Below are 19,792 nucleotides of genomic sequence, written 5' to 3'. Positions count from 1 at the left end.
TGAAGCTCTTTCCTCTATTTCAGCAAACCTGATCCTGAAACGCAGGTGGAGATCTGCTTGCAAGCTCCTTGGGCGTCCGTTCTTTAACGGCGCTTGGGGCATGGGGAGCCTCTCGGCACGGCGCTCGCGGCCGGGTCAGCCGGCTCGGTGGCACCGCTCGCCCTCGCGGCGCCAGGCAGATGAGGCCGGTCGGCTCGCGCTGCCCTGAGCGCCGTTCCGGGCACCTCACAGCGGCCGCAGGGATAGGTTTATCCAGTTAAAGTCTTTTTTGTTTGATTGTGTGTCAGTCAAAACATAACCTCTTTACAAATGTCTAAAAATAGCATTAAAACGCAAGGTGGATGCAGCTCTTTGGAAGCCGTTGCATTAATACGCAGGAAACTGAGTGAGCTGGCGTCTCTTCAAACTTTCGTGAACAAGTGAGGTGACTTCTTTGTGCCTGTGAGTAGCACGCAGCAGAGCAGTCGTGAATCTACAGCTGTGCAGAGTCACTGTGTTTTAAGCAGTGTTATAAAGAGCTATGGAAGCATGATGGTAAACCTGCTTTTACCATTTAAATCTTTTTTTTTTCTCCTCAATTTCCTCAATTTCGTGATCCATATGGGAAGTTCAGAGATGCTTTGATGAGAAGATGGATCTTACATGAAACTTGCATTTCTCTGCATGATGCTGCTTGGGCTTATGCACATTAGGATTTAAAATCCGATTCATGTATCTTTCCTCCCTTGCGAACGTGCCCTTGGATTATTTCAAGGGTGCCATGATGAAACACTAAGGAAATCTTGTTTAGAGCAAGAAGCCTGTTTCTTTACTTTTTTTGACCACGTGAAGTTTATTTCATTACTTAAAATCTTAAAGTCGTCAAATAAACCTGCAAAACCACAATAATGCACACTGGATTTTATAATGGTTTAAAAAAAGTGCTTTTGATCCTGAAAATGTTACACTGTTAGTTATCTTTAAGCAAAATAAGGGCATACCTATTTTCATTACTTTGTTTTAAATTTAACTGGAAAACAATTAGAAAGTGTCACTTAGTGTCTCTTGCTGTCACGCTTTGCTTTTTTCATCATGCATTTATTGTGAAGAATGGTGGGGGTTTTTGGTTTTTGTTCTTTTTAACAAGCCCAGACTTTTCACTTGGATTTAGGGTTTTGTTTTTTTCTTTATCTGTATAGTACTATAGGTTTTTGAAAGGGTTTTTCAAGTATTCTACCTTGTGATCTTGGGTAACTACAGTTATACGTGTTTAGCAAAGCAGGGAGCAGATTAAGGGCTTGGCTGGTGCCTGTAAGAGACAAGTACCTTGGTACTAAAAGACTTGATGCATTGCTCTGTCATATCTTTAATTTCAGTTCATTCTTAAAATGCTACCTGCAGGCAAGATTTGGAAAGTACCTGTTTTTTTGTTACTTCTGACAATTTTCCTGATTAAGCTAATTGCCTGAGTTTTTAACCCATCCATAGTTTTGTCATTAAGACATTGTGTGATTTTTAACAGCTGCAGAATTTTCATGATAATGCTATAAAACATCCACACCAGGCGAGTCAAAACGTACATCTTTTATAATTTGCTGAATTTGAGCTGTGTGATGTTAAGGAAGGGCTGCCTGGTGTTAATTGCTTTTACTGCTGCAGATGTTCCTCGGTTCCTTGACGAGAGAAACAAACCCCCAAATTTTGCTTCGTGATGGAGGACAGCAAAGCTATGCTGCTTCTTGCAGTAGTTTGGAGGCTATGTTGGGGAGCTTGTCTAAAAAGAAGCACCTGAGTTTTGAGCTTGAACGCTGGCTGCCACCACGTTTCCTTCTGCTCATGCTGTTCACTTATCCGAGCGTAGCAGATGATACATGAAGCAGAATCATTTACAACGTGGAAGCAAGATATGGAGTTGTAAGAAGTTCTTAGAAAGTTAGTGCTGTTTTGTTGTGCATCGGGAAAATTATTATGGCAGACGAAATCCCTTATTATAGGTGATACTTTAGAATCTGGATAGATTGCAGAATTTTCTAGTTAGTGTTTACTGCACAGCTTTGAACCATAATGAAGTCTTTGTACTTTTTTCTTTTTGTAGGAGCCCTTTAGAGAAACTACTTGAATGAAGTGACGGAACTTGATTTGGGAGTTTGAATTTTGCCAGCTGTTGATACAACAAATACATACAAATTTTTACTCTCAGTTAAGAGATTAAACTTCTTGTTAACTACAAATATGCCCTTATGTGTGTTGTCTTCTGCAAAAATTACATTGCTCTCTTCTGTGAGAGAAGCTTAAAGAAAAAAGGCTGCTCTTGACTCTTTTGAGTGCTGATAAATTGCATTGAAACAAACCATTCCTGCAGGCTATTGAGTTTTTTGTAGCTGTCAATTTAAACTTGGTAGCTTCCCGTAATCCTTTTCCTCTTCCTCTTCTTTCTATGTGTATGACTATAATTCTGCCAGAGGGGTCTGCTGAAGATCTTTGCTGCTGCAGGTCCTCGTGCTTTGGCTGAGCGTGTGCAGGGGGTGGTGGGCACCTCGGAAACCAAGTGCCTGCTTCTGCCAAGTGATGCGCTTCTGATCCTAGAGCATGATCTGCAGGTAAGAGAATTAGTGAGGGAAAGCCTGCTTAACCGGTTGCAAAAACACTGGATAAAATGGTCATGTATGGCCCTGCTAGTCATATATAGCAATTAAAGGAAAAATGTTGCTCGTTTTATAAAAACAATTTAAGGCGATGTGCAAGGGTCGCAGTGTGCCTGCCTTGAGCTCAAAGGGCTTCTGATTTGGGACAGTGTTTGTCAGCTCCTTGTGAATTTATCCGAGAGCTTGCTTCTTAATGTTGTCTTCCAAATTTCTGGAGTTCTCCTGGAGGCTGGAATGAAGAAGCAGGACTGTGTGTGTTTGTCATTCTTGGAAAAAGAATTTTGATGTAACGTTGCTCCTCCTCTGCGTGGCAGCTGCTACGGCTGTGCCGCCCTGTTTCCTGGAGTTTGTTTTTCCATTTGATGTGGAAAACTTTGTCTTGTTTTGGGAAGTACTGTGGCGTAGCTAGGAAAGAAAATTAAGTTTATATATTACTGTACACGTTCTAATGGAGCCTGTGAGTGTTGTGAGACACCATCCAAAATGCGGGTTTTACAAGCCGTACACCAGCACTTACGTACGGACTATGGAATTATTTGAGTGTCATCACCAAGAGCCTTGCAGGGCCGGGAAACCACGCTGCATTTATGGAATGTGCTAATGAGCTTAAGACACTGGCCAGGTTGCAGGTTGTTTAGGGAGTTTTACAAAGAAAGAAGTGAATACCTTAACTGTTTTGCTTAGGAGATGTCTTTGTAGAGCATGGTGGCAGCTATGGAGTTTCTTGTGGGCACAAGGAAGATATCTTCCTGTACGTGGATGTAGTTTTAGATACATGGAATATTTGGAAATATGGATAGCTCGGGTCGGCTTAAAAGCACTCCCAGTTTATATTTTGATGTTTCATTTATATTCAAGTCAAGGACTTGAATTTTGCACGTCTTTAAACTGGAAAAATGCGCTCACTATAGTAGCGAGACATGCTGTAGCATTATTCAGGGTCTAATCTGTGCGAAGTCCGCAGGATGAGCCGCTTGTTCGTAGGAAGTAGCGTGCTGCTGCCTGCTTTCTGGCCTGCTTGTTATAATAGTTTCTACCAGTCTCTTCTTCTGTGAATGCCATAATGAGGCCTCCTGTCATCTTCCACCAGGCACTAAAAGCAGCTGATAATTGTGCTATTTAGTATAAATGAGGAGTAGAGAATGCTAAAAACACTATGGTAGCAGACCAGAACTGCAGTAACTTCACCCAATAGTGCAAAGGTCGCTTTGGGTTGTATTCCTGAGTTTTTGTGTTTGAAGGATAGGGGGGAGAGGGAGTAGTCCAACAAATTGCTCTAAGCTGAACTCTTTTCATTGGTTTAAGAGCATTAATATCTCGCACTTGTGCTTTTCAAACCACCTTTCCAGCATGTACCTCTCTTGCTTGGGGGCCCTCGTGTGCCGGGCAGGCTGCAGGGTTCCTGTACATTAGGTTCACTGTGGCACATAGTTCCATTTCCCCCAAAGAACAAAGTTTTAAAGTAACTAGTGGTTTCGCTTTCTTGTCTGTAATATTACAGACAAAACAGAGGCGTTGCCCTGAAAACATGCCCAGCATAATCATGGTTTTCCAATTGGAGCAAACTGAAGGGTCTTTGAAAAAGGTAGGTCTTTTTGAACCATGTTTCAAGCCCTGTCGTTAGCCTAGTCTACTGCTAGCTTTAACTCCTGTGAAAATCAGTGGTCTCTTATCTTTGCTGGAACTCTGCTGTATGGTGTCAAAGGCTTCCTCAGTTCCGGGCTTCTCCACCCAAGGAAGTAGACTGGCATATGTAGACTTTTATATTCTGATACAAGAGCCCTTTGCACACAAGGACGTATCTGGAATAGTTACAGGCCTTTAAAATTCAGTCTTCACTCCAGAGCAGCTTTCTAATGTAGAACAACAACAGTGAAATTTAGTTTATAAATCTCTTGTTGCTATATCGAGTCTTGTGTGTGTCATTTCCCTCTTGCCCACCAGGAGATTCTGCAAGAGATACGGTTTGTATTAAATATTTTCCCTGGGTATTACACTAATCTATTTTTAATGAACATTAAGACTAGGAAATCAGGACTAGAAAATCGCTTAGGATTGTCTTCTCCCTGGGAGCCACTGCAAAGAAAATGCACAGCTCGTGAAGATGCTCACAATACTTGCATTTGGGAGCACTGGTTTACTCAAGTAGAGGTTTCCTGTAAGCATATATATTTTTAAAAATCTTGAGGAACCACAGTGTTGGTATATGTAAAAGGGTGCAGAAAAAAACAGTTGCTTTTAAGTTATCCAGTGTTACTAGATAGTTTAAGGAAGATTCTTCCTGGATACTACTTAAATTCTTAGAAAACCCAGCACCTTGATAATATTGCCCTTCTTTTTATGCTGATTTAACTGAGCACTGGAAGTTGCTCAAGTTTGGGGCCCTAATGATACTCTGTAAAGTTTCCACAACAGCTGAACATTGTGAAAATATGTGCGCTTGACTTTCTCTAGATTTCAGTAAACCAGTGTTTTAATGCTGAACGCCTGAATCTAGCAGAAGCAGCATCCACGGGGCAAACCCTGTGGGGTGGGATGCTGTTTTCCTGATGGCTTTCTTCTATTCCCCACTGAAGAATCCAGTGCAGGTGCTATCAGCATAGCAGGCATATGTTCTGCCTTTTTCTTTAGAGAATTATCTTTTAAATGCTATTTTAGTATTTCTTCTGGTGCTAAGCTTACTCTTGAGTTGGTCCGGTCTTTCTAGCCCCTTACAGTATTTCAGAAATGCAGCACAAGCAGTTTGCCCTCGAAGGCTGACGTTTTTTCTAGTACCCATTGATTGAGAGCTTTGATTTTTAGGTGCGCGGTTTGAGGCATCTCCAAATGGCCTCATCTGAACAAAATGCAAATCACACAGACTCAGAGTATCTTTAGTCACTTGTCACTTCTGTAAGTCATGGCCAGTGTAATTAATGCTATCTTCATTTGAGGTATCCTGAGCATGCACAATCTCAAATGCTGTTTTGTGTGTGCTTTTTGGAGGATGTACGTGCTGCTTGGAGTAGAAGTCGTTTCTTTCTATGTTAAGTAGTTTGATAACTGCAACCGCGCTCTCAAACTGATCATACCTTGAAGCTGAGTTACTTTTACTGATGGCATTCAACTGCCATAATGCTCTGAAGGACCAGGTCAGCCAGCATTTAAACCGTCTTTATTTCAGTCTGTCCTTGTATAAAAGAGAGATTTAATATTAAGAACTTGTGACTTTGCCAGTTTACTACAAAAGTTCTATGGTGTGGTTTTTTTCTGTCTTATGCTGTCCCATGCCTGAATTTGGTATCTGTGGTCGTGTGAAGGTTCTCAATGCTTGTACCAAGAAGCGCTGCAGGTGCTATAGCATGGTGTGAAACAATCACTGATAACGTTCAAGTCAATGGGACTCAAGTTATTTAACTTGCCAAGTTTTTCTGATAATCATTACTGGAAAACAGTAGTCCTGCTGAGGAGATTGGTATTGTACATCCTTACCACTTGTGTCTGTCCTAGCTGGAGAACAACCTTGTTACCTAGGGCTTGTCTTTAAATATTGGCACTTACTTTCCCACCTTCAATACCAGTTTATCCTGGAATATTAGAATGTGCACAGATTTTGGTGATGGCAGAGAAGTTCATTTGACTAGAGGTGAATAAATTGTTTTCTTTCCCCGTTCTGTTTTTATTGTTCTAAAGCTAGATGGACTTTTCACTTGGCTGAAGGATGCCAGACCTGAAATACTACATTCTTGACCATGTCTGGAGGCATGTAGTAAATAAAGCACCTTTGGGTGAGGTCAATCAGCTGAGAGTGAATAATCATGTAATTCATCTGGGATTTTATCATTAGTTTATTCCTGAGATTCTTTGTTTTCTTTTCAGCCAAAACATTGCTGACTTGAGCTAAAACGTTGCAGATCCTTTTTTTGGAGGTCCTCAAATAACTTTTTAACAGCTCAATTTTATTGCTGTGTGTTGAAGACAGTAGAAAAAAATATCTTTGGGTAATGTTAGTAACCAACAGGAAGATTTATGTTCATAAGGTTTTTTTCCTAATAAATGAGAAGACAGGTTAGCTTGTTTGATCATTAATTCAGGTGTATACTTCAAAGGTTTTGGCAATACAGCTTTTGCAGAAGCATTTCTGCTGTGGACGTGGCTATTTTGGTAACCTTTTGTATGAGGGCAAGTTAATTTTGAGCTGTCAATATGTTTCTCTTTATTAGAAGATGGATATTTAGAGGGTGGTGCTATGCTGGAAGGCATGGGTGACTGCAGCCAACTGCATCCTTAACTGTGAGCAATCTAGGCCTGATTTCAGCTGGTGGGTCTAGCTGGATGTCCTCCTTTTTCTTTTTTTTTAATTGCTCCTTCTCTCCTCAGTGAATTCCAACAATATTTGACTTACCCATGTCTAGGACTTTCTTTGAAGTCTTGTAAGTCGTCAGGTACAACACACTGAGTTAACTAATGGACTCGGTTTTGCAAACCTTGTCCTCTTGTAGGCAATCTAAAAGAAGCGTGGTCTGCCTGTGAGCAAACTTCCATAGGTGGCACTCCCTCCCTGCCCATGTAAGCCTTGAGAGCCTTTACAGAAGTCAAAGGATTTTGCATTTAACCTTTTTCTGGTTTCCTATCTTATGTATCACAGGCCTGAGGGTTACAGAACACAGGAAGCGAGTATCTTCACCTAAGGAGAGCTCTCTAGTCTTTATAGTCCGTATTCCTTTTAACTGCACTTTCAAGTGATCCCTTGATAGTTGGTGGACTTTTTTAAATGTAGTATTTTCATGTATAGGTGTTAGAATAAGGTCCAAAAAAGTTGAAGTATATATTTTTAAATGCTGATACTTGTTTTCTTTTGCAGAATAACGGCGTGCATAGAATTTGGGGAGACAACAGAGCACACGACAATGCTGCTGAAAGGAGTCTGAGCCACAGAGCATGCTTTGTGCCACACTTATTCAGGTAGGCTTCAGCAGATCGTTTTATGCTCCTCTAATGAACCAGAATTTGTTGCGCATGTTGCTCCATTACTTGTAATTTTGAGCCAAGGAGCCTGTCTCTCTCTCAGACCAAAATTATGCCCTGCTTTCATCACTGTTAAAGCCTTTAATGTGCATTCTAATCTTAATTTTACCCGATTGTTATATTTCAGTCAGTCCTTTTTCAAATGTTACACTGATTTATAACACGAGGTGTGCTGCACATTTTGGTACATATTTTCGGAAGTGTTTTTCTTCTCTTATGCATGGAAGAGCTATGGTATCAATAAGGTGCCCAACTATATATCTGGAAATAGAATTCTGAGAATTCTTCAGACTGTTGTTAGAACCTGCTCTAGTTGACTCACCTGCAGATAATCTGTTTGGCTTCAGAAGGCAAAAGCAGCTGAATAGATGCATCCATCATTCCTTTGTACACCAGTGACTGATTTTTCAGGTTGTTTTGATGGGAAATGTGAAACTGCTTAGCAGTTTATTTCACAAATAAAACTTTGGGGATGAATCTTTTAAATCTTCGTTTAAGTGCAGCTCAGTTTTGCACTGTCTAATTATAGGTCTGTACTGAAGAAAGATGTAAAGGAAGCAAAGACCTGCCCTATATGATGGAGTCTGGGATCTTTTAAAAGCAGTTCGGTCACTGGGGAGCCATCAAAACCCAATAGCGCTGGCTGTCTTACAGCATTTAAAACAAAAATATCTCATTTAATTGTGAGGTAGTTCTGTGGAACAGAAACTAACTTCTCTGTTAGCACCAGGTGGCAAGAGAGCACAGAAATAAAGCAAACAAATGGCAGAAAAAAAGTAGAAGGAACAATGGTGATAGTCTTAAAAACTGACACAGTAGGGGACCGGCATTGAGAACAACAAACTCAAATCGCAGGATGTTTTGCATAGCAACAGGACTTCAAGTCTTCAAGTGGATTTTATTGTAACTGCAGCACTTGCTTCCTGTATGAGATAAAGGGCTGTTATACTCTGAATGCATTTTAATCTCTATATCTAAATTAGAGTAATAATTAAAAGGAATTAGCTGACGGAAACAATAGTGAAGTCTATTGCTTCTGAAAGTGTTTCCTCTTATTTTGCTGTCAAAGAAGCAAGAACAGGAACATGCATAAAGGAAACGGAGTAAAGATGAACTTTTTCACCAGGTGCTGAATGCTGTCTACAAACTACTTTGTCGATGAAGGAAGAAATTGATTGGGAATCAAAAGCGCGAACTAGTTCATAATACTGTTCAACATGCGCAAAGGGGTGCCAAAGGACCCAGAAATAGCTGACCTGTTCTACAAAGATGATCCTGAAGAAATATTTGTGGGTTTACATGAAATTGGACATGGAAGTTTTGGAGCGGTTTACTTTGTAAGTATAGTTCTTCACTTCCTTTTTGGAAAACCAAACTATTTTCAGTGATATTTTATAAATTTTCAGCATTTGTAGAAGTGAATGTCCTTGTAGCTCTTAGTGCTTTGTATGTCTTAGCATACAGCTCATATATATGGCAGCAGCTGATACTACAGTCTGAATAGTGCATGCCACCATTCAGGTTAAGTATATGGTACCTTTTGCTCTCTGATGCTGAAAGTTGAATTTAAGCAGCTGGAAATTAATTTGTCAAACTGGAATTTCAAGATATTCTACTTTGTGCTCATATGCTTGTAAATTGTTGCAAATTAATAGATCCAGTGAATTAATGATTTAAAATGCGATAGGCATTAAAAGCCACTTTTGTTAATGAATTGGTGTTGTGGTTGCTTGAGTAAAGATCCTGTGGAAGTTGTATCAAAATTGCATTCAGGTTTTTGAGTGATTCCTCTGATTATTTAGCAGTTAGAGACATCTTTTAAATGTCATTCTGCTTTGTCATCACATACATACCATCATCAATAGCAAACGCTTGCAGGCAAAAGCAAGGAGAAAATCTTGAGAGAAATGGGACTTCCAGAGGAAAGGAGGTGGTGTGATGATCAGTAGGAGGTCAAGTTCACGAGAATTTAGATTTCTGAATATCGGACATTGTGGAGTTTAGATATGCATCCTTACCTCTGTGACACTGGGAGATGGTGGTAGCCAGCATGGTTTATTTACAGGCACTCTAATCCAATTCACTGTCTATAGTTGTATACAGTGATGGAAGAGTTGGTGGAACTGCTGTTAAAACAAGAGAGGATCCTGATATTTTATTTCAGATAAGGAATATATGTGGTTTTTTTGCGAGGTAAAGGTATAATTCTGCAATGTTTAAGCTGGTAGTAATGGTACAAGGTATTTTTGCCGTTGGGACTGTCAAAAGTGGGACAGATGCATTTAGTTGTGGGTTTAGTGATAGGCAGTATAATATTAGTGACAGAAAGTATAACAGTAAATGTACAACGTGCCTGAGAGAACATGGGTGGTAAAACTTACAGTACGCATTGACCCGCTCCACAAGAAGAGCAGGCATTTGTTAGACGGGAGCGGGTGAGTCCTGTTCAGTGCGCTTCAGAAGCGCAGGGACAGCACGCGGGCATGCTTCAGGGCACCGCTGGCGTAGTGAGGGCACCTCCTTGGAGCTTTTATTCGGGGTGGTCAGGAATTCCTCGTGCTGCCAGGGAAAGGGGGCGAGGAGCGCTGGTGACCTGACGTACTCAATAGCCTTACAAGCAAGAGGTCGCTACGGTTAGGTGAGACTTTGTGATCCCCAGAGCTTCTCTTCCTCTTTATCCCTATGCTTTATTTAACCGGTCTGTGTTTCAAACACACTGGAGAGTTTAGCCAGCCTGCACATTCCTGCTGTACCCTAAAAGCTTGATGATTGCAGTCAAGGCTGTAGTCACTACTATGCTGCTACAGTAATATTATAGACAAGTGCATCTCTACTTTTCCGTAATGTCTCCACTTCTCTGACACTGTTTCAAACTTAAGCTTTGCTTCCTGTTGCACGAAGCACTGAACATGCAGGAAACTGTTTTTTGGAGTCGCCACTCCTGCTGTGTGCATAAGGTGCAAGCAGGAACCTACCTGTTCTGCAGTTCTGGCTGCACAGCAGCCCGGGCCTCGGAAAGCCTCTACGTCTGCCCCGCGTCGCATCGCTAATGCGAGAGCCTTTCCCTGCCGTGCGTGGGATGCTGTGCGTCTTGGCTGTGTTTTCCCTCCTCTCAGAAAGCTTTTGTGGCCTCTCTCGCATCTGGAGTCGAGGGCATCCTGGAGTGAGGCAGGGGACAAGAGTAAGATCTCGGTCACTGCAAGATTTCTGGGCAACCTGACGTGCTTGGCATTGGGAACGGCGAATGCATCACAAACCACTTTAAAGGATCAGAGCTGCCTAAGCGACAGGGCCCCCCTCCATCTCCGAACATTGTACGCGATAATATTTCTAGAGATTCTGTTTTGTAAAGAAGCCGATAAGGGACCTTCTTCCCATCAGAAAACTGGAGAGAGGAATATTCACATGAGTCTTCCTTACTGAAACTTCTGAGCCAAATAATTACCAATTTGGCTAATGAGATGAACTTTTTTTTTCCCCCTCCTTTCCTGAGGTGCCTCAGCTCTCAGGCGCTCTGAAGTACGTGTGTGGATTTCAGAGTAAATGTCAGTCTTGAAAGAGAAATTGGTTTTCCTGCTGTGTAAGGGCAGCCCCTCTGCTGTACTCAAGCTCAGTATTTTGAGGGAAATATCAAAAGCAAGATTTAAAAAAAGTGATGATAAATGAAAATACAAAGCCTAGAAGATAAATGTCCTCCAGGTTAAACCCTGGGGCTGCTGACAAGAGCCTGCGGCAGGTATGGAAGAAACGTATATCTCTAATGAGAAAAGATGAGCAGCGGTGGTGCTGAAAGGTGTTGTGTCATGGACTCTGATACGCCATGGCCATCCAGCAAATGGGAACTACCCGGTTTCTGGGTTTTTTTGTTTTTTGGGGGGAGGTTTTTTGCAAAATGGTTGTGTAGAGCTTCGCGTGCGTGTGCTTGAGCACCATTGGTTAGCTGTGCTTTTGCTACCTCTGTTTGATCTTTTTATTTAAATTGGTGCTGCTGCTACTGCAAACAGTAAATATGTTGATCTGCATCTTGTCGCAGTTGTGGTGAGTTAATATGATTGTTCTACTATAAACCTCAATTCAAGCTTAATTTTGCAAGCTGTTTTGTTTGCCTGCATATTGTCCATGCATGGCAAGAGAAATAATTTCAAGTTTCTTTTCTTGCCTGAAAGAAATGATGCTTTGTATATCAGAAGGCTGAGAAGTTCATAATTTGTCACAATGTTTTAAAGTTAAATGCTGACTAGATAAATTTTGTAGCTGATTTCAAAAGCATAGCTTCATCAGAAATAATAACCTAGTTAGATTTATGCTGCGTATGGAAGAGTGATAAAGCAAATGAGAATGGTGTAAATAAAGAAGGTTTTGCAAGCAGAATGTGCTTATCTTCTGCCAAGCTTTTCTCTAAAGATCTGCAAGTGTGGCCAAGACCACTGAAGCATATGGATATTTCTGTCCAGTGTGCTTGGACAGCCCTTTAATTTATTTCAGCCAAGGGGATCCCAAGCGTTTGGTGCAGCGAGAACTTCACCCACAACCGTGGGAGCCCACGGCTGCGGTTTGACGTGGCAGCACACCGTTCAGCCAAAAGCTACGGCAGAATTGAGAGAACTTCTTACGTTCATGCAAAGGCATTCAGAGTTACTGTGACAGACAGAAATACTTGGAAATTTGTTTAGGACACCAGCATTAACTCTTCTATTGGAGTCAAGTACTCCTGAGATCTTTTATGTGCTGAGTCGGAATGAGGAGTGCTTAGGAAGGGTTTTGTCTTCTCCAAAAGCAATTTTTTTTCAGCTTTCTGTGATTCAGTTGATGAGGACTGTGCTCTGGGAAGAGCAGAGCGCGATTTTCGTCTTGCACGGTGTCAGGCTCCTGCCTAAGCAGATTAATACTAACTTCCGTTAAGGCCAGTGCTTTTCTGGTTCACCCAGCACCATTTTCTTTGAAGTCACTGTATGCATCATGAAATATCTTTGATTAATACATTATTATTCGAGTACAGTAGCCATCCTCTTGAACAATCGAAATACAGGATTTACTACATGTAGCTTCTGTTGTAGTCTAAGCTTTAACTGTAACTAATCTTTGTTCTGAAAATTGCCAGTGCTTGGAGGTACTGGGATTTCAACAACTCTCTTAAGACTAAAATATTCATGTTGTCTGTCCTTGACAGACAGAAATGAAGATGGTGCCAATCCAGGCAAGTAGATCTTTTTCTAAAACAGACTTTTTGGCCTCGGGTCAACCATCCCTGTGCTATACAGGCTTGAGAAAAGCAGAATTTTGCTGACTGAATAATATTTGTTGTACAATTGGCACCTGGTGGCTGTGATAATAAAAGGTTAAGTGCGTAGCTATTCTGTAACGCGGAATCTATCAATGTCTCATTTCTTCCTTTTGAAATAACATTTTTAATTTACAGTCAGATGCAAGACAGCTAGTGCTGTTCAGTGTTCCCCTGACCCTGCTAGTGCTGCCTTGATATGAGATTGCAGCAATGAAGATTACCTGCAGTTCAGGGTGCGTGTTTTCTAGGTTCCATTCCCCAAAATACCAAGCATCATCTCTTGGCCAAACTGCATGTCTGCAAGGGTTAATTTGCAGCTTGAAGCTCAGCTCTCCAATGAAGAAAGCCAAAATAGAGCGGGGTATTCCATTTCAAAAATGGAAAAGAAGGCTAGTGGTGTGAGAATAGACCTCGAGTCTTGCTGTGGGTGAAGACTTGTGCGAGACATTGCTACTCTGGTCACTTCTCCAAGAAGAAAGGTTTTTGAGATAGCAGTGCTTTCCACGCAAGAGTCAGGTGAACAGACTGACAGCAGCTTTGCATTTTTTCCTTGCTGATGCTCTGGGCTCAAAGCAAATCCATCAGCCCGTTTGAATAGTATGAATTGGATATCAGCTCTCTATAGTACTTGTTTGAAGATGTGCATTTTTGCATTAAAATAGATGATGTTTGGGGTCTGGCAATTTTTGTGGAAAATGAAAATGTCCTGAGATATTTATGGGCTGCCTTTAAACCTGTTTCCGCACTGGTTGTTTGGATAAGATGGTTTGCGTGTATATGAATAGCATGGCTCCGTAATTTGACATCTGCTCAGCTGCTGACAGTCAAGAGAACTATGTGCACATTGCCTACATTAGGTGACCCAGTTTCATAAGTGAAGTGGATTACACTTATTCCGTTTGCTATTTCAAAGCCATGCCTGAAACTTTCATCCCTTTGTAGTAGCACAGGAAAAGCAAAATAAATTGCTGTATGATTCTACTTGCAGTATCTGGGAGGGGTCTGTTCCTTACCGACAGGAGACTTTCTTGAGCTGTAGCAAAGTTGCAAAAGCCTGTCCTGCTTGCATGATGGAAAAGGAGATCAATCAGCCTTTGAAGAGTAAGCATTTGAATAAAGTCTAATATTGAATGCAAGTGGACGAAAGCAGCCTTGACGCATCTATCTCGTCTTACTCATTTTTGGAACCAAAACTAGGTGTAATGCAATTAAAATCTTGATGCGGCCTTTGCCTTAACACTGGAAATACACCAAGGAGCTTGGTAATCATTTTGAGGGAAAGGAAGAATGCTCAACAAGGCAAAAATGACTTCAGTGTCATGCTGGAGCCCTTACACATATAGCTGGTCAGCTGCTGCTCAGTGCAGTGTTTTAAGTACATTAGGGCAGATTAGTAAGCCCACTGGAATACTTAGAAAATCAAATTTTTGTATGATAAATATGGCGAAAAGTCCAAAATTTTAGGTGAAACCTCCAGTGTCCTGGAGTCATTGCCTAAAGGACAAGGCTGTTATTATTTAGGCAATATACATTGTGCTTTGCCAAGTTGTTGTGTAGACCTTTATGGTCCTAAAGACACATTCTTCACTGTAGCTGTGTCAGTAACTTAAATTTATTTTGGTTTTTTGGGTCAAATGGAATGTACGATGATTGGTTTTTTTTGTGAATGTAAAATGATTTTTTTTTCCCCTTTGCTATGCACAGAACCCAGAGAAGAGGGCGTTATTCTAAAATGAAATAACTTACAGTGAGAGGAAGGTAGCTGTTTTTTAAATGGAGATAAATTCCAAAATGGAGGGCCATCTTGAAATTGAAAGCAGAAATAGTTGTTTGAGAATAGTAGTGCCTTATGGTTTTTTGGATGAAATTAGAGATCTTCGTACATGTCTTCATTTGTTTCCTTGGCAAATGTTTTTCCAAAGGTTTATCTAAAACAGCTTTTACTGCAATTCCAATAAAACTGTTTTGCATGTTCTCACAAGGTGCTTTGTAAGACCTTGGTTTGTGCGTCAGTAGGGAGGTAGCAAGGGAAGGAGTGTAAGGGCTGAGGGAGGGTCAGTGGATGTGGACAGATGGATAAAGCTAACGAAGAGGGTGATCGTGATTGTTTAGTAAATCTTATCATGAAGAAGGTGTCTTTGCAGCACAAGGGTTTGCCAGGCTGTGACACAGGAGAAGAGATCTGTTTTTGCCAAAGGCACAGCTGACTCCATGGGGAGGGGGAAAAAAAATAAAACTTTTTTTTTTCCAATTTCTTTCTTTCTCTTCTCCAGGCTACAAATTCCCACACTAATGAGGTGGTGGCAGTCAAGAAAATGTCCTACAGTGGGAAGCAAACAAATGAGGTAAGATGAATAAAGCTAGTTGTGCATGCAGGAGCTGTTGCAACCATAATGTAAACCTGAACAGTGAAATTAGCTGGATATTTTATTTGACGCTAGTAAGCCAGCTTTTTAATGCCGTAGTTGTTACTAACTTCCATAGGAAGCATTGGGAGTTGTAGAAGGAAGATGAGTTTATGCAAATTCTGACAAATAGTTCAGTTTACGGCAGTGAATGGGGATTCAGAGTGCTTCTCGGGTGGTTATTTCAGTGATGCGTGCACTAAGAGCACACTGGCTGTTGGATCCCTAACCACCACTCTTTGAGGTGTCAGCTCATTTCGCTTAGTAGGTGGACCTGCAATGGAGAACGTGTCTGTGTGTTAGTAGCAAAGAAGGGTGTTTGATGCGTTGTTCCTCGCTTACCTGTTGGTCTCCCACATAAGCTGCCTGCAGCTGTTCCGGTGATCTTCCAAATGTCAGTGGCCTTGTGTTGCATTACTGAAGGGAGCAAACAGCTAGCTGCTGCTATCTGTGTTTCAACACATACTGTAGTTATTGTTGTCTGCTTTGGGGTAGGTGGGTTTGTTATGAAGTTTGAGACCACGAGGTAGTTCATTATACAAAATGGCAGCAGTGCTTTAAGTAAAATGTGTGCAAACAAAATGATACAAGTGTGTTCGGAAGCCGTCAAGCTAGCTGTTTCTTTGGGATCTTAGTGCAGTAGGGAACTAGACAACTGCAGCACAGTTGGGCTTTGGAAACTACTGTTTCACAGGCAAGATTATACATGTGATTCTGCAGTACAGAGAGAGAATAATAAAATAAACCAAGAACTGTTTATATTTGGGCAGGGGTAAGTACACTTAGCTATTACTGGCTAGCTGCTGAATAACAGCATGGTTTATTTTGACCGATTAAATTAAAATTCATGCCTTTTGGATCAGCTTTCTCTTCACAACTGGCATTACTTGAATATAGGTAATCTCAAAAGTATTGTTAAGAGGAGACCCTGTGTCTGGAGCTCGTTTCCATGAGGTTAACCAGCTTTGACCTGGGGAAGAAGCTAGCCCGAATGGGCAAACAATTGAGAAAAACCTGATTCCACTTCCTAATGTCAAACCCTTAGTTCTTCTGATACAATTGGAATATCTTTCCATGATCAGTATATCACTGGGAGGAAAAATTAGTCTTGCAGCTAAGATGTGTTTGCATTATTAATGTAGAAACTGAAAAAGGGTGGAACATACTACTCCTCTCTGGTCTTCCCATTGCAAAGCTGCCTTAAGGTTGCTTTTTCAGAATGTGCTAAGGTGTGGGGTGTATGAGAGCATGAAAGGATTAAACTGATAAATGATTCATATCTTCTGCTTTTTTAATAGAAATGGCAGGATATCATCAAAGAAGTCAAGTTTCTACAACAGCTGAAGCACCCCAACACCATAGAGTATAAGGGCTGTTACCTGAAGGAGCATACTGCTTGGGTGAGTGAGGGTGGCCTGGCGTTTAGGGGTCTTCCTGAGCACAAAACTTACTGTAGAACTACCACGTGTTCAATACATATACGGTGTCTTTACATGCAGCAGTATTCATCCCATGCTGCTTGTAGTCCCTTTCATCTGAAGATGTTTCCAAGTAATTTGAAGGGAATGGAAATTTGGGACATTGGATCAAATCCCTACTTCTCTGAGGCAGGCCTCTGTTTTCATGGAGGTTAAAAAAAAGCTTCTGGCCTTATTATTGGACATCCTTTGCAGCATCTCCCCACAACCTTCCCAGTGCCTCAACTTTCTTTGCAGAATGTAGGATGTCATGATATTGCTGGAATTTGTTGGAGCACTTTTATTTTATTCATCATTTATTGTATTTTTTCCAGCTTTAGGTTTTCTTTGCCTCTACTGTTTCTCAGCCATCTAAAAACTGTGGGAGAGTATCTACAGTATCTACCTTATTATTTACAAGCATGTTTTTTTTCTTGCAGCTGGTTATGGAGTACTGTTTAGGTTCAGCTTCTGATTTGCTAGAGGGTAAGTTTTATATAGTATTTGGTTTTCTTTTTGCTAGTGCCCCCTTTGGAGTATGGTGGGAGGCTGTTTTCTCTTAGAGACTGGTATTTTGCAAATGGTAGGGGCAGTCTGTCTGTGTTTCTTCGCTCTGTACCCAGAGCACCTGTGTTTGTGGTTGAAGGGTAGGCTGCGGCTATCACAGGAAACCAGTGCTGCATACAGTTGGCATGCATGTTTATATGTTGTAAAATGAAGGTATAAATGTATACAGCTATATTTCTGTAGTTTGCACCTCCTTGATGTCTGAAGCAGACTGCCTGTCATCTGGATATCCATAATAAGAACCCACAAAAACCATTCTTGTCCTTGCCTTGCAGTTCGTAGGAATAATTAGAGATGGTTTTATAGAACAGGAGACTAATGAGACCTTAGAAATAAAAACCATGGGGCCTGTAGAGGAATAGGGAATTTAAGCTTGAGTTTGCTAAAACTAATATTCCTCATAGGCCGTATCTTTTGTATCTAAGATACATCGGCCAAAGGCACATACTGGTCGTATTTAGGGATCTGTGGAATGTGCTTTGAGGCATCTCTTTCATAGCTAGTGTTCCTCGTTCTCCTGTCTCTTTGCTATATGGAAGAAACAGGGAAGTCTTCCTTGCTGAGGGCCAAACAAGTGTTTCAAATATGTTTGGCAAGCTCTGCTCAGACATATCTCTTGGTGTTAACAGTAACTGTTGGCCTTAACAGTAATATGAGAGGAGAGGGGAGGGGGAAAAAAAAAGAAAAAGAAAAAGTGGTCATAGATGATGTGAAGTACGTGCCCGGGCTGTACGCAGACTCTAAGCCACCAATGGCCACCGGGCCATAGGGAATTAGGACGCCAGAGATGGCATTCACGTCACGGTTTGCAAAGTCGGTGGGGTTCCTCTTCTCAAAACAAAACAAAAAAACCCCCACACTTGCTCAGGGAGAGATCACGCTCAACTCTGTCTTGGCTTTTCTTGAATTTCTTTCCTCAGTTCACAAGAAACCACTTCAGGAAGTGGAGATTGCTGCCATCACCCACGGTGCCTTGCAGGGGCTGGCCTACCTGCACTCTCACTCCAAGATCCATAGGTAAGGCTGGCGCGGCGCTGCGGGGCTGCCTCTGTACGGCCTCGCTGCGTTTGAGCAGCTCTGGCAACGGCTGTTCCACCAGAATTCCCTCCGAGGCACTTGGCAGTGCTCCTACTGCCGGGGTGGATTTCTACATAAAAGCTGTTGGCTGTTAGGGGACGCGTTCCCCTCACTGAAATAATCTAGTGCAGGGACGGTCCAGGGCTGAGATCGCTTCCATGTTAGCAGTTTTCGGATGCCAGTAGCAAAGAATACACCCGAATGTTGGCAGGAAACACTAACAAGAAAATACACACCCTAAAACTACCAAGTAAAGTGGAGTGATAGAACTAGATTATTTTTAAGACTAGAAATTTTTTTATTTTTTTTACATATATGCAAAACTTTATGCTTCCAGCAATCAGCTGATGAAAGCATAAGGCCGGGGAAACCTCTGTATAGCAGTCTTGGTTTTGACTCGTTTGGCAGTGATGTTATGTGTTCTCATTTTATATTTTTGTCTTATTTTGGGGGACTACTGATATTTTGTGTCAGGGACTTGCTGTGAAAAGGGTGAGCGGTAGATTAGTATAATTTAAGTGAGGACTCATCAGAGTGAGGCCGTGTGAGACTAATTTATAGGGCTAAAAGCTTCTTTGTAGTCTATTGGCGAGCTTTAGACAGAAAATTGGTCTATTTGAGGCTGAGACAGTGAAGTGTTTTTTCCAGAGACGGGAATTATTTGTTACTTGTTAAAATCACCACTTAGGGCATATCTACAAAAGGGTATTGTAGGACATTTAAGTAAAATATTAATTTAAACCAGAATGCTAATTTAGGAAATTAAATCAGAATGATTTAGGATCAACCCTTTGTGTATTTGCTCTTATCTGAGCATAAAAATACCTTTTATGAAATAAATTTACACACTTTCCAAGTTCAATATATTCTTATTTATAGTAAATGACTCCCTGTATGTACACAATCGAGTATCAGGCTTTCTTGATAAGGCTTAGGGGGTTTCGACGTGGTGCGATGTAGTGTGGTGTGAATTCAGCAGCCTGGCAGAGGGAATGCCGGCTGCCCTGCTGAGCTCTCCTGTAGCGTGCTCCTGCTGCATCCAGGCAACAAAGCCCGTTCGTTCTTCCAAACTGGAAAAAGTTACTTCATTGTTGCAGCACGCTAAGAGTGACGGTAAAGAAAGTTAGCGCTAGGTGAGCAGCACACGGGTCTTTCATACTGAACCGATTTTCTTCCTTGGGATAGTCTGCCTTTTAGCTTCTCAGGTGGGAAGGCACGTGCTCTCTCTCAGAAGAGAGCTGTCAAGAAAAGGCTGATTTTCTGTTAGGTGCCATATGTTAAACAGGAGAGATGAAGGATTACCATTTCCTAGCTTCATTATCTAGTAGCGATGAGGAACTGTGTCCTGGGAGGAAAACGCCGCGCTCCCCT

At 41.5% G+C, this 19,792-nt stretch overlaps 1 protein-coding gene across 5 annotated transcripts in view; it reads left to right on the top strand.

Annotated features, from left to right (window-relative positions):
* TAOK3 (TAO kinase 3) overlaps positions 1-19,792 on the top strand; it is a 101,110-nt gene that overhangs the window by 36,711 nt on the left and 44,607 nt on the right. For 4 of the 5 annotated variants that reach the window (XM_067306787.1, XM_067306782.1, XM_067306784.1 and 1 more), the window contains exons 3-8: positions 7,468-7,568; positions 8,758-8,968; positions 15,189-15,260; positions 16,619-16,720; positions 17,218-17,263; positions 18,265-18,361. In XM_067306787.1, the coding sequence (XP_067162888.1) occupies positions 8,849-8,968; positions 15,189-15,260; positions 16,619-16,720; positions 17,218-17,263; positions 18,265-18,361 (437 nt within the window). In that variant the 5' untranslated portion in view covers positions 7,468-7,568; positions 8,758-8,848. Of the gene's footprint in view, positions 1-2,561; positions 2,580-7,467; positions 7,569-8,757; positions 8,969-15,188; positions 15,261-16,618; positions 16,721-17,217; positions 17,264-18,264; positions 18,362-19,792 lie in introns of those variants that run through there. The other variant, XM_067306785.1, reaches the window with a different exon arrangement.

The sequence above is a fragment of the Apteryx mantelli genome, chromosome 17 (assembly GCF_036417845.1).
Source record: "Apteryx mantelli isolate bAptMan1 chromosome 17, bAptMan1.hap1, whole genome shotgun sequence".
NCBI lineage: Eukaryota > Metazoa > Chordata > Aves > Apterygiformes > Apterygidae > Apteryx > Apteryx mantelli.
Note: the sequence above shows the minus strand (reverse complement) of the source record. Positions and strands in the feature narration are given on the sequence as shown.